General features: G+C 38.9%; 1 protein-coding gene across 1 annotated transcript in view; it reads right to left on the minus strand.

Annotated features, from left to right (window-relative positions):
- Positions 1–12697, minus strand: part of LOC137268756 (dnaJ homolog subfamily C member 16-like) — a 33549-nt gene extending 20852 nt beyond the window's left edge. The window contains exons 1-6 of the mRNA XM_067803336.1: positions 12470–12697; positions 4580–4646; positions 2239–2441; positions 1719–1852; positions 739–923; positions 178–438 (exon numbers count right to left, since the gene is read on the minus strand). Coding sequence (XP_067659437.1) covers positions 178–438; positions 739–923; positions 1719–1852; positions 2239–2441; positions 4580–4646; positions 12470–12612 — 993 coding nt within the window. The 5' untranslated portion in view covers positions 12613–12697. The remainder of the gene's footprint in view (positions 1–177; positions 439–738; positions 924–1718; positions 1853–2238; positions 2442–4579; positions 4647–12469) is intronic.
- Positions 12698–15555: the final 2858 nt, after the last annotated feature.

Here is a 15555-nt window from a genome sequence, read left to right on the forward strand (position 1 = left end):
TACCCATTTATTCCGAGCCCCAGAAAGTGATCAACAAGTACCATATTTTACTGTCTTTCTTTTGGTATGTCTTAGCCAGGAATTGAAATTTCGACCTTCTGCTCTCTAGGTGAAGGCCAAGGACAAGAGCCCATTTGATGCTTCTAAAGCAGCAAGACCATCTACAGCAGTACTTACTGCAACAGAAGCGACAGGAGAAGACACCTCTTCATTGAACATGAGGAGTGATTCTCGGTTGTGGTTGACGTTGAACCTCTTCATGAGCTTGGCTGCCCCTGGAGAATGTGTGTTGACATAACCACTCTTCACATATTCCCGGTAGTAGTGCGCTGGTGCCAGGAACCGAGCAGACAGCTGGTCTTTCTGGGAGAAGAATATTGCTCGCACCCGGTTGTCTGACCAGCCGCTGAGGAATTCCTCATAGTTTTTGTCATTTACCTGTACAATGAAAAGCATAGGTTTCAGTTTTATTGTATTATTTCTGTCATTGTCTTGTCTAGAATCTTCAAATGCCTTGTCATGCTTAGTGAATGCAAACAGAACCATTATCTAAGATTCAAACCCAGCATCACTGAATCCTGGCACATTCTGGAGAGATAACTTCAAGGTGAAAAGCACCCAATTGAATGTTTGGGCCACCAGTGTCATACTTCCCTAATTGGACATGGACATAACACACATGAATAGAAATGGCAGGCGGAGTAACAAAAGAACTTCCTTTAGCTGTAAGGGACTTACCTGTTGAAGAGTGTTCTTCGGGAACCAGCCTCGGACAAACTCTCGCAGCTTGTTCATGCTGATCTCTCCTTTGTAGTGGACTGGTCGGCCATTGACGATGCCCAGGATGGCAGGGGCATGGCTGATCCGCAGGTGACTGACCACACCTTGGCTCTGCATGTCATGTACTGCTCCCACACACAGACCTAGGGGTAGAAGAAGGCAAGTGATGGGGTGGAAGAAGCAGAGTTAGGAGGTGGAAGACGGTGAAACTAACTGGGGTGCTTCTTTAGGGTGAACTATCATGATCTATTGATTTAACTTGAAGACTGGCTCACTTGAAAGCTAATTACATTTTATCCATCAGATTATTTGGGAAATTCCCACCTATTTCCATGTACCTCAATTTCATCCTGATTGAAATTGTCATTTAACAAAAATACACTTGGGGTACTTCCATGTTAACCTTCAGCACAGGACTGTTTCTTGATTTACAACAATGATCCCTCACCATCTAATACTGGTCAAAATTGCTTTTATCAATGAGTGAGTGATTAGATTTACGTGCTTTTAGCACTATTTCAGCAAAATCATGGTGGGGGACACCAGAAATACGCTTCATACTTTGTACCCATGTAGGGAATTGAACCCTGGTCTTTGGTGTGACCTCAAGATACTCAACCACGGTGACAAGACATAATCATCCGAGGCAGATAACCTCAATAGACACAGGCCAGGCACATGACCGTGATATTCATGTAATGCACATGACCTCAATATCCTCATCTGGAACACATGATCTTGAGATACTCAAGATTTATTGCACAAAGACCTCAATTGGAGTTCATGATCTTGACGTACTCATTTGTGACACATGACCTCAAGATGCTCAACTGTGACACATGACCATGACATACTCATCTGTGAGACATGACCTCAAAATACTCATCTGGTACACACGGCCATGAGACACTGGGGGCACATGACCACAAGACACTCACCTACGCTCTGTAGTTCCATGATAATCTTCTCTATGTATGGTTCAATCCTCAGACAATCAAAGCAGAAGCTGCTATAGACATACATAAAACATGGTCGGGTGAAACTCTCAGGCAGCACCTTTGTCTCAAAATTACTGAAAGAAAATGAATCATGGTTACAAAATGAGGATGACAGAAAGCATGAAATTAATAATCTCATCAATGAGATTTAATTACATTCAAGTACATACTGTTAAACATGTTTATTTTTCCGTTTGTTTTGTTCAACACATAGAAGAAGAGAAACATTGGCATCTGCAGTAAATATTCACAGATGGCATGCATTATGAGCTAATGTATCTTTGCATTTTTCAAAACTAAATTACTGTCTACATTTATCCTGACTCTCATTAATTGCTTATCTCTCCTCATTCCTGCATGTACGCACGCACGCACGCACATATATCACAATATATATATTTACACAAGCACACACCATGATATAGAAGGATATATCCAAGACAACAGTCCAGAAACTCACCGGAGTGTAATGTGATGTTTATCAATCACAGAATCACCACCAAATGAAAACCGAAATCCTCCCCCACCTCCTCTCCCTCCGAAGAAGCTGTCAAAGGGAGCGAATCCCTGTTGGCGGAAGTTGCGATTACGGCCTTCGTTGTTGCTGGCTGAGGTATAACCATAATTATCATAGGTGCTTCTCTTCTCCGGATCACTCAATGTCTGAAATACAGACACAGCGTGTTGTAGACTGAAGATAGTTATTGCAGGATTCTAAATATGAAGAAAACATATCAGGTTTGCTAAACTCTAGCTGGGTTTTACATGATGTGCATAAATACACACAAATTTCCGCCAGTCTAAGTAAACATAGTCTCAGTGTATTTCGTTACACTCAACCACTGAGTTTAACAAAACCTAGTAAGTCGCGTCAGGTAACCTTTGAGCGACCAATGACTGTCCAATCAAACGCGAGAGAGTTAAATAGATTTAACTAACCAGAAAACGACTACTATTTAGGGATCGGAGGGACTTTCAAAATATTCAGGTCACTGACACAGATCTCTCCACAAACAAAAATCTGCATATAACACAGTTATTTGACCTGCAGTATATACACTTTGGGGTTTCTGTTGACATGGTTACCATTAGCTAATGTTTTTGCAAGATAACATCCTTGAATATTGCCAAAAACACTATTTTCAGTGACTGTTTACTCACCGTTGTCATGGTGGTACATACACCATGTGCATCACCCAGAAGTGAGAGTACACTAAATAGCAATCAAGAATCGTTCGGGTACGAACCTTTTCAAGATAAAAAGCTCAAACTGTATGTGCGAATGTGCACTTTCGCGATTTGGTAAGCTGTGTTCTGATTGGTCAGTCTCAAAGTTTACCTGACGCGACCTCCCATAGGGTTTTGTTAGACTCAGTAGTGGAGTGTAACGAAAAGTACAGAGGATAAGTTTACTTAGACTGAAATTTCCTCCTTCTATGAAAAGACAGTGGAACACTTGAAATCCCTTGAAGTTCCCTTCTAATTGGAGCAGACGTACACTTACCCATTGGGAGCCTCCTTTTCCCGCCAATACGGTCACATGACCAGCCATGTTTGCCACTCACTCCAAATCTCATAAAACTGACATTAGGGGTGGTTGGGAGGGCATGGCCGATAGTTTGGTCCTGTTCTTCCAATATTCATCTGTGAGATGGGGGGATCACATCAAGCCAAAATTGACTTCTCTTGAAGCATTCACTGACTTGAACGTAATGACATAGAGACCAGCTAGCATCCTGCTAGAGTCTAATGCAACTGTATGTCAAGATTTCTAATCAAGATCAGCAGCGACTCTTCAGCATGTACAAGTATCTTCATTACAAGTACCGGTACATGGTCAATATCACTCATGCTAAAATGTTCAAGACAAGTGCATGGACTGTCAATGATTATACTCCATAGAGCATCTTGGTCTAATATGATAAAAGGGTGAGTGAAACTCAGCGCCTTTGTGGAACCACTAGTTGTTGTGCAACAACATTTCACTCACTGATGGAGATTGGCAAACACTGTATTCGATTTCAAAAAGCAGCAATCCATTATAGTTGATAACGAGCAGTTGCTGTGTAGAGCGAGAGTTGACGCCAGGGCTCTCACTTCGTGCACATTTTGGGCTCAAGTCCTGCAGCTTTGTAGGCCCTCAGTATAACAGCTCTCATCCATACTGAGATAGTGTTGAAGGACACTTCCATAGGTGTCTCAGTAGATATTCGGATGAATAGGCACTTGAACCGTTGTCTCCTTGTCTTAGTATGTTGGGGATATATTTTCAATGCTCTCACTGGGCATAAAGATAAATCCAGTATATCATGTGGCCAAGGACTGAACGCCAAAAATATTTTAGTCAGAATTCCAAAACTATCAAAAGACACCAGTACACCACTAGACCAATCTATGTGTCAAGTTTGGTGAAGAAATATTGAATGGTTTTAGAGTTCTGTTCCGGGAAAGATAAATGTACATTCTAATACCCCCACAAAATGCATTGCAGGGGATAACAATGGTGTCTGAAAATGTTGACAACATGCCTTCCAATAGCTGACAACTCCCAGACAATAAGTAGTTGGTTAACTCCACAGAATAAATGAAAAAATGAGTCTAAATCAAGTCAAGAATGATTTTGTGAGTCTAAACAGCTTCAACTGCAACCTGACATTAACAACAACAATTTCCTTTTGGATCTCATGAGTTTATATGTCATTTTCAAGAAATGTATTTACAAGCAACATAACCTTTATTTCTTTAACAAGATAGATAATATGCTGTGGTGTTCTTTGATGATCTCTCTATCACTTTCTCACCTCATACGCCTCATTAATCTTTGTAAACACATCAGCAGCATTTGGGGCGTCATTCTTGTCTGGGTGCCTGGAAAAGCAGACATGCATGTAACATAGTGACAAACATAAAAATTCACATATGCTCCTCTCGCCATGCCTACTACATCTTTGTGCTTTTAACACACATTTCAAAAATGAAACATCAAACGGTTGGTCCAGTTTGTTACTTAGGTACAAAAACTACAATTTTTTTAATCTTAAAAACCCACATAAACTTCATCTGCACCCACTCAACACATATTAAAAATATATGATGAATATCCAAAATTTTTTGGTAGGTGATACTAATGACAACTTTATCCACAAGAAAATACTGGAAAAGGTAGGGGTGACTACAGAGGGGAAAACAACATGTGCTGCAACAGCGATAGTCTGTTGAAACATACCATTGCGACCAACTATTACAATAGTTTTTTTCTCATTGAATTGTCTCATTGAAGTCAGTTCCCAAATGAATGCATAGGTTATATGAAATAAAAACAAGTTAACAACTGACAATTGATCAAGATCAAGTAAAGTGTTAACATGTGAAAGAGGCAAATAACTCCATTTCAAAATGAATGAATGTGAAATTAATTGTACTGTAACCAGCGAATCTACCACAATACAAACCTATCGATAGTGACACACATCATCGATGCATCAATAGTTTTTAGCTACCATCGACTAACTTCTATCAGAGATTCAACAATTAGCTTCACAAAGAGTTGCTACTGAAGTGTTGCCTTTGTGTAAATATGTAGGTAAAATGTGTGAAGCCAATTTCTAATATCTGTAGCTGTGATATTCCCCACCCCCATGTGCATGTCGTGTACAACAACAATGATCCCTTGAAAGCTGCATATATATTTTGAATCTACAATGAATGAGCTTTCAGAAAATATTAAATGTAAGTTTCTGAAAAGTAGGAAATTTGCTGTTGAATATCATCAAATTTTGATTAAATTTTACACATTTTTGTCAGTATTTGACTATTACTTTTCCTCTTTTTATGTTTTCATTCATGTCATCCAAAACATCTATAAATGACTGTAGCAAATTTTGTTTAATTATTTTCATAAATAACACCTTTAGACGTGTTTTTGTGTGACATGTCTGTGATCAGGCAGTCAAGCGACTGAGCGACACCCTCTCAGGTAGTAACTGTACACGTAACAGGATGACCGTCTCACGTACACGTTATGTCCTGTTCTGTGTACGGCGCCAATGATGATAAAAGATGTTCATTGGTTTTAACTCAAACAATGTAAAATATGCAATATGTTTGTCAAAGATCCTTTGAAATTTTCTTCCAAAGAATAACAAATCTAACACAAGTAAATATCAACAAGATAACAAAACTCTGGCACTCAATCAACTGTGGGCTCTATTACTGGGTATTTCACTTACTTAATTTACTACATATTATGTGTAACCATGGTAACTATTCTTATGAAACACTGTTTTATGACTACATCATGAACATAACCTTGACATACGTAGTCAATAATTACTAATCACATGAACACGACAAGACAAGAAGTAATCACCCTGATTACTGTGGCTTCTACTAACAAATCAAGAGCTGGACATGAAGCAATCATGATGTCATGGCTGAATCAGGGTTACATGATTTGTGATTCCTGCATATTTAAAGCAACAATTTTGTAAGAGACTCTCAAAATATTCTCATATGAGTCAAGCTTCATGCAAGTTTAATGAGTGACCCTAACAATTCAGTTCAATAAAATCAATTTAAGAAGCAAAAAATGATAGTATTCATGAGGTCTTAATCCATTTACATATTCCTTTCAACTAATATTAATAACTGTATGAGTGAGTGAGTGAGTTTAGTCTTGCGCCGCACTCAGCAATATTCCCGCTATATGGCGGCGGTCTGTTGATAATCGAGTCTGGACCAGACAATCCAGTGATCAACAACATGAGCATCGATCTACACACCGATGATGTGTCAACCAAGTCAGCGAGTCTGACCACCCGATCCCACTGGTTGCCTCTTATGACAAGCATAGTCGCCTTTTATGGCAAGCATGGGTTGCTGAATGCCTTTTCTACCCCGAGACCTTCACGGGTCGTTAATAACTGTACACAACACAAATCACAAATATGATTATTAGTTCTGTACAATGAATCTTGTTATATCTGAATTGAACAGTGAAAAATATTTTACTATTCATTACCTACCTGTAACATTTAAATGGCGATACAATGTAAAACAACAAAATCTTAGCAAAACTCTTGTTTTAAATATACACAAATAAATTTTACACTAAAATGTTCATGACTCCCAAATATTGAAAATGATTCCCCAAAATGAATACTGTGAGTCACCATGACTCTTTTTACAATGTCTGTGCAAAACCCTTTTAATGCAGATGACTATTAACATGACATTTTATGCCAGATAACAAAAACCATTTTTGTACACTTGCACCCAGTGTTGGGCATCAGTCTATTTGGAATCCTGATGATTCTTGCAGAATTAATTTCCTGTACTTATCACTGAAGAAATCAATAAGACTGGTTCCTATATCATCATGGCAGAACAGACACACCCAATCTAGACAAAATGGCTGCTTATCCAGAACCCCACTGCAAGCACATTCAGGCCCCCCTAAGTAATTGAAGGAATTACAGCAAATTTGAAGGAATTGCATCTCAAATGTAAACAAACGCAGCCCACTCGCGAAACAATTGCAGCGATATCGGTAATTTAGCGGTAATAACAGAAACACATCGGCCCTATCGGAAGCAATGTCGGTAATACTGGAAACACGCTTGGCCATCTTCGGAGATTTTTCGGTCGCGAGCGGAAACTCACGCAGCAAAACATGGCGTCGTTGGAAGAAGCACCCGTCTCGGTGAGTTTTGTTTTTAGTTCCTACTATTACATTTTTATACTTATCCGTATGAGGTGTTGTCGGGGCAATAGCTTATGTTTTTAGGAAAAGATAGTCACTCTAGGAGAGTGTCACAAGTCATGCCCCTGGAGATTGTTTACATCTGAACATCGAAGTCGTGCCGATGATTACGAACGTGCGCTAGATATAACATCATTTTGTTTTGTAAAATGCGTTTAAACTTGTCAATTGCGCTTCATGGCAAGAAACATTATGGCTCATAAACTTCTTCCTGGCGCACGTTCATGATGTTCGTAATCATCGGCACGAATTCCTTCAATTACTTAGGGGGGCCTGACATTCAGTTGTCTAACATGTTCAAAGATTCTTTGACGATTGACTGTTTGCTGAAATTGTATCAGTGATATTTTTATGCATATCTTAAAAAGGTTTTCTCATTCTGTTAATAAGCACAACCATTAAAAGTCAAATATTATGTGCAACACACTGCAATCAAGATCAAAGTGACTCCAGTTTGACCTACGATATCCTGAATTCCCTTTACCAGTGAGTGAGTTTAGTTTTTAGCAATATTCCAGCAATATCACGGCAGGGGACACCAGAAAATGGGCTTCACACATTGTACCCATGTGGGGAATCGAACCCGGGTCTTCGGCGTGACGAGCGAACGCTTTAACCACTAGACTACCCCACCGCCCTCCCTTTACCAGGGAGGGAAACCTTGTTGATATCTTTGAGAGTAGTGAGTAGTGACTAGTGAGTAGCTATTCATGAGTAGTCAGTAGGTGGGTAAGTAAGTACTGTTTTATAAAGTTCTCAGCAAAATACCCCCAATATCATGGAGGAAAAAGGAAAAAATGCTTCTGCTTTGAGGCTGTTACTCTGTGTCCCTACAATTTACACAATTGCAAATGGAATATGTTGAAATAACATATAACAGCATACCAGATCGTTTTGTGGGATGAGTAATAGGATATCCAGAAAAGATTGTTGAATATGCACTTGAGGGGTGACTTAACAGGAGCAAATTTTGATGTTTTAACAACATTCATAAATATTCTAAGTAGTCAACTAAGTTTTGAAATACAGACTATAATTATTTATATAACCTCAACTAATTAAATTACATAAATGATTGTAAAAAGTTTGGGATAGCTTTGATAAGGGTGTCATATGCTGTGCAGTCTATAAACTGTATGACTGTAAAATCCCAAAGACGTGTGCTCCAATAAAAGATGAGATCAAAGATACAATAAATGTCTTGAAAACAACACTTATTGTAGCTCTGGTAGAAATGGGGTTCAGGTACACCAAAAGGGGAGATGACAGAGCTGTGTCTAGAGAAAAGTGCTCAATCCTGTCCATGCGATCAGCTTATCTCAGCAATTTGGGATTTCAAATTATACACCTTGACGAAACCTGGATTAAACCAAAACCACTCAACCAATCAGATGTGGCTTCCTTCAGATTGTTCTCTAAGGTGCCAGTGTTACCATCAGGAAGAGGTAGATGCCTGATCATCTTGCTGGTACCCATAGCAAGGGATTCATTGGGGGATTGTGACTTCGTTTTTGAAGCCAAAAAATCTCATGGTGATTACCATAGCGATGGGAATGGGCAGGTATATTTGGATTGGTTCGAACATCAGCTTTTACTGCAGCGGGAGGAACAAAGTGTTATAATCTTGGGTAACACCAGTTACCATAACCAGTGTGTCCCTGGTACCAGCACATCACCATGAGCAATCTCAAGGCTCAGTTGGAGGAATTTCTCACTTCCTGCAATGTGCCTTACAGGTAGTCAGAAAGAAAGACCCTGCTCATGGAAAAAGTCTGGCAGCACAAAAAGCCAGTCCGGTACATAAGTGAGAAACTACCTGCAAACAATGCCACATAGTTCTGCATACACTAGTATGACACTGTAAGCTCAGTCTCATCCAGCTGATCCCCATCTACAATCAAGTTTTCAGACGTTAAAGAGCTTGCGTATACTTCTTTTGTGAGAATTACCCCATTACCTGTTGCAGTTCTACTAGAGTACTTGACCAGCAGTGATTGATACTGACACTCGATACTTTGAGACGTCAAATATGCGTCATGATATGCACTGCCTGTGCATTACACAATGTTGTCTCCCTGTCTGCCTGCCAGATGGGTCATGGCATAGTTTGTTTCTTAAACATGTTTCTGGGCCAGACCAATTTTATTTCTTGGTTTACAGATCTGCCTACTGTAGTTTTTCAAAAGTAGGAAAAATAAAATTTTCATGCTCAAAACATGAAATCCTAATGTTTTTATCAGCCAAAAATGTGAACTAACAACTAAATATTTTTTAGATTGTTTTTTGCCACATATACACTTCAAAAATTGCCAAAAATAAAATACTCTGAGAAGGAATGTTACTTTGCTTGGTGATTTTATTTTTATTTTTTCCCCTCCTGCCTTTAGGTTTTTAGAGGACAAAAATCCATAAAACAAGAAATAAAATTGGTCTGGCCCTATCATGGAAGTTTTTCAATATTTTATGAGAATGACTAGTTCAGCAAGCTAAACACTGTGTTCCTACCGAGGCATACACCGGTGTATGCCTTGACAGGAACTTGATGTTTAGCTGGGTGAACTAGAGTATGACTAGAGAATGGTATATATCATGTTTGCTCACATGTCATATTAGGTCGAGATGGAATGAATGATGATATATGTTTTGAATCTGAAATATCAACCATTATCAAATAATTGCCAACATTTCCAAGTATTTCTGGCATTAACCTTAACTTGACTAAAGCCACGGTCTGTTCCAAAAATAAAAAAGTCACTTTGGACTTTGAAAAAAACCTGCAGTGCTCATTTCTGCACTAATCCTACCTCAGCAGAGTCCTTTTTCCAAATTTCCTATCTCCCTACCAGTAAGACTGTACTTACGCCTAACTTGGTTTAACAGTATTTCACACTTTCAGTAAGTTTCACATATTAACTTACATAAATAGCAGACATAAAAACGAAACATATTTTTTTTCTAATTCAGAAGTAGTTCAGAAATATGGTTCTCAAATTGTAAGAAACAACACTTCAGTCTTCACCATCACGAGCTGCAACAACCCACAACCTCAAAATCACACTGGCTGAGTGGGTTAGATGGCCAACTTTCTGTGCTATTTTGTGCCTGACTCTGGTGGTGGGTGTTCAAATCCTTGTGGGGACTCAACCCAACAAAATTACTAGAATCTTTACTCTAACGAGAAAGTGTACTCCAAAATATAAAGTGTTACATTTTACCACTTTTTGCATGGCACTGTGGAATTCAAAGTGCTTTGTTTTACTTACAACTCTGATCTCTAAAAGCGTACATTCTCATTGATAAAGCTGACCACAAGATTGCAGTACCCTTTCGCTAAACCAAACCAGACTAGTATCAGATAAAAATTAGGTCAAAATGGGTTAACGTATCTGCCTGACATGAGTTTAGACAGTCAGTAATGGGACTTCTCATATCAGTCCCTCCTGGACTCTGTGATTGCAGAAAAAATGACGGAATTTATCTTTCCATGCAGAAAAATGTCTGGTCCATGGAAAACACATTTTCACACATCAGTGCAGAATTTGCCACTTTCCTGTCACGGAATTTGCTTAATTCAAAACTGACTGAAAACTGACTGACAGACGAAATGAAAAGCAGAGCTAATGTCAAAAGTAGGATCGGTTCAAAATAATCAGGATTAAAGATACTTTATTAATAAAGCAAGTTTTAGGCATCTTTCAAATAATATTAGATGAATTTTACACCGCAATTACGTTCTCAAAATCAATCATTTTGAAAACTGAAATTCTTTCAGATTTATTTTGAATGTATAAGTGTTATTTCCTGTTCAGGTTACTTTGCAGATCAATAAAACATGCTTCACTGTCGTTGTTTTTCTCTATTTTGGAACTGTGCATATTGCAATGCAAATTTCACATACATTTATCATACAATGTTGAATGACGCAACTTGCTTCTTTACAGTGATAAGTAATACATGATGAACATAAACTTTGAGGAGTCTTCAAGAAATATTTAGTCATGACTTTTCAGTAAGTGAAATGAGTTTTATTAATAATTAAACATGTATCAAGGCCCTGACAACTTCTAAGATATGTTTTATCTTCAAGTGTGTTTCAAACATTAAAAAAGTGGCTCAAAAATTGTTTGCTTTTACAAAAATGTGACTGTCTGCTTGGTTATTTGCTCACTGTGACCAATCTTTGATTATTTCAATTATTCGGAACACCACAAGTACAAATCTCTATCATGTCTATAGGTACAAACTGTTCTTGTGCACCATACATGTGCGCCTTGCTGAATCTTCTGTTCAGGCATTGAGAAATAAAGCAATTTTCCTTTTTCTATTGTTATTGTTGCTGTCGCTTTTGTTGTTTTTTAAAGTATATATACAGACACTAAAATGTCTATGTCGCAAAAACCTAAGATTTATTGGTAAATTTGTTCCCGAAGTGAATCATTTCCCACAAACATGATAAGATCATATTTATCTGAATAAATATGTTGCAACAAGCTTCGAGTTGACTCAAGCTTTAAAAACATTGATGTAAAATATGCAGTAACCTCACAGGCTGAGTTTTGTTGTGTTTAGATATATTTTACAGTGTCCATACGTGAAAGCTAAAGCTATGTTTCGTTGTTTGCACATTCCATCTTCAATGATTGAATTCAAACACTCACACCGATTATTGACGCAACAAATTAAAAAAAACGTACACCTATCCTGGTAACTGACCCTGTCATTATCAATAGGTAGAATCTAAGGATATAATTCATTTTATCAGAATCATAATTTATAGATATGCCAAGCATATGAAAAAGATTCTTAATTTCCTCGCATCGAAAGAAATTGTCTGCATTCCCGTACTTTCACCTTCTCGTGCAATCTTGTGAGCGGGTACTGCCTCACGCGAAACTACAAAAGATCATTGATAATAATATGACGAACTTACCATTCCCTGGCCAGCTTTTTGTATGCTTTCCTTATTTCTTGACTGCTGGCGCCTTTCCCAACTCCAAGCGTCTCGTACAAATCTTCACAATAAGTGGTGATTATGCACCAAGCTATTACTGGCATCACAAGTGTGGCTTTCATCGTTTTACTCTTAATTTCTGAGATAACATGAAAATCAACACCGGCAAGCACAAGCACCTGCTGCCTAATAGTATACTTCCGGTACCGGCACGTTAAAAAGTTGAAACGGAATTCACAAACGACTTTTGAAACACATCCACACAGATCATCGTATGAACATGGTCCCGTGTAGTTATCAAGCGTAATTTGACTTTTGGTGGTACCACTGACAAAGAAATCGTCATTTATTCGAGCAGGGATACTCTATAACTCTCTATATAGGCTCCCTGATTCGAGGCAGTCGTGTTGGCGGGGCTAATCCAAGACTCCTGGACCAAAAGACGAGAGTAAAACCTCAAGTACAGAATAATTGGACAAGTCAAGAAGCAGCCTAAGTAAACTTATCCTCAATGAAGTGAAATACACTCAGACTAAGTTTACTTAGACTGAGTCAAGAAGCTCCCCCACAAATGGTCTGCGTTGCTTTCGTGACTGTTTAGTTTATTCAGGTAAATCTGTCAGTCTGTCTGTCAGCAATTCCACCCACCCATCCAACCATCCATGTGTCTTCTTGGAGCATTCAGACAATAATTTTATCTATCTATCTAAGCTTATTGGTCGTGTTTGGGGATGCTGGTTATTAAATGTTCTGACAGTACCGCAATAATTAAAGGTTGAAAAATACATCGGTCACAGTCACCTAGCTAACACAAAGGTTCCATATACACAGCCCGGAACGATTACCCGAAAAATTATGTCAATAACATGACGTGCAGATCATTCCCTCTCCGAAGAGGATTTTATACAAACAAATGAAAAATTGGGGCTAGCCAATGAAAAGTGTCATAACTATTAATATTTTACCCCTTTAATGAGATAAGTTGTTTAACAGTGTAAGAACGGCATCTGACTGAGATATTAATTCATTAGTGGTTGAATATCAGACGGCCACAGATTATATTAGATGATTGACAAGCAACCTACGTATCGTATTCCATGTCATTTATTATGAAAAGTCAAACTTATGGGGGACAGAGAGGTAGCCTTGTGGTCAAAGCGTTCGCTCGTCACACTGGAGACCATTCCACATATGGATACAATGAATGAAGGCCATTTCTGGTTTCCAACGCCTTGATATTGCTAGAATATTGTTAAAAGTCTCGTGAAACGAAACTACATCGATCACTCACTTACTGAAACTTATTAATGTCACGTATATATATCCGTCTGTATTCTCAATACAATCCCAGACTCCTATGCAACAACATGTTATGAATGTCAACTTCTTCATTATTGTTTACCCCTTCGTCAGACCCCCAGACTCGCCTAAGAACAGCCCCAATCAACCGTTCAACGTCAGTTTATCTAATTTCATCCCTTTCTTCCTACAAGGCAGCTTCCTGTTCGTTGAGCGTGGTTCTTGGTTGTTGACAAAGTCCAACGACATCCCATACGTGAGATGGATGACCATACGCGGATCCTGAGGGGATGCAGGGGTGCGCACGCTCCTATTTGTCCTGAAAATTCTATTAAACGACCATTGCAAAATGAAGTGGGGCCAGGGCGCTCCCTCTTTCTCAAAATGGTGCATAACTCCGAGATTTTCCCCGACATTTAACACTCTGCGTTATGTTGTTTCCATGTCAAGTGAAGAGTGTTAACGTAAGTGACGTTCTTGTGATTTGTAGATGGGAAATATGTTTTCCCTGACATGTGAAAAAAACTAAACACAGCCAAATGAAATCAGATATCACACAACAGTATGTTTTTATTGTTATGTGCCTTTATTAAAGTGCCTAAACAACTGATGTAATTAACCGACTCCTATAACCGTCAAAAAACATATTCACGTATGTAGAGCCCTTAAACCCCGACAGGTCTACACACGTATAGTATTCCCAGAAATTATTGAGAATCATGTTGCGTCACGTAACTCATTACGTTTATTAACTTCTGGCGTTTTACTTACATAATCATGTTAAAACATCATCCTTTTACAGTCTCAGTCTTGTTTTAGTACTTTGTTAGACCTCCTCGCTCAGCAATGCATGCCTGAATACGCCTAGACACACTACCCATCAAAGTTTGTAGGTAATCGTGTGACAGGGTATCCCAATATTGGTCCACCTCGGCCTTCATATCTTCAATATTTCTCAGTCCCTTTTGGTTTATTCTGTCCTTCATGACTCCCCACACATTCTCAATTGGGTTTAAGTGTGGGCTGTAACTGGGTCAGTCTAAAACTTGAACATTTTCGCCCGACAACCACTGTTTTGTGTAGCGCGCAGTGTGTTTTGGGTCATTATCATGCTGGAAAATCCAATCATTTTCATACAATGTTTGTGCTGTCGGAAGAAGGTGACCATTTAGAATGTCAACGTATCTTTCTTTTGTCAAGTTTCCCGTGAAAACACACAATGGCGTCACTCCGCGAGCCGATATGCCACCCCACATGTGAAACTTCGGGCTATGTTTTGGTCGCTGGTAGATAGGTTTGACAGTATCTTTGGTCCAAATTGTCACACAATTTGGGAAAAGCCAAACAGAACTTTCATCTGAAAAGAAAACATTATCCCAATCTTGATTTTCATGAGCCCGACACCAGTTTAAACGTTTTTACTTTTGTGCATCTTTCATCAACGGCGAGGGAATTCCACGTTTTTTCACCCAATTAAGTCTCTGTAATTCCTGCCTAACTGTTTCATTGCATACCTGAGAACTTCCTCTGCTAATCATTTCATTTCTGATGTTCTCAACACTTTTCAATTTGCCCCTACTCACAATCTGCCCAAGTCTTCGGCGATCCACAACACTGAATTTCCTAGGCCGACCTGCCCCTGCTTTGTGCTCTATCCCGGTTCCTGTTGGAATATTCTTCAAAGTTCTGTATACTGTAGACAGGGGCCCGGGAATACCATGTCTACAAGCTAACACTTTAGCATCAGCCTCACCCCTTTCAAAATC

Source organism: Haliotis asinina, chromosome 16 (assembly GCF_037392515.1).
Source record: "Haliotis asinina isolate JCU_RB_2024 chromosome 16, JCU_Hal_asi_v2, whole genome shotgun sequence".
Taxonomy (NCBI): domain Eukaryota; kingdom Metazoa; phylum Mollusca; class Gastropoda; order Lepetellida; family Haliotidae; genus Haliotis; species Haliotis asinina.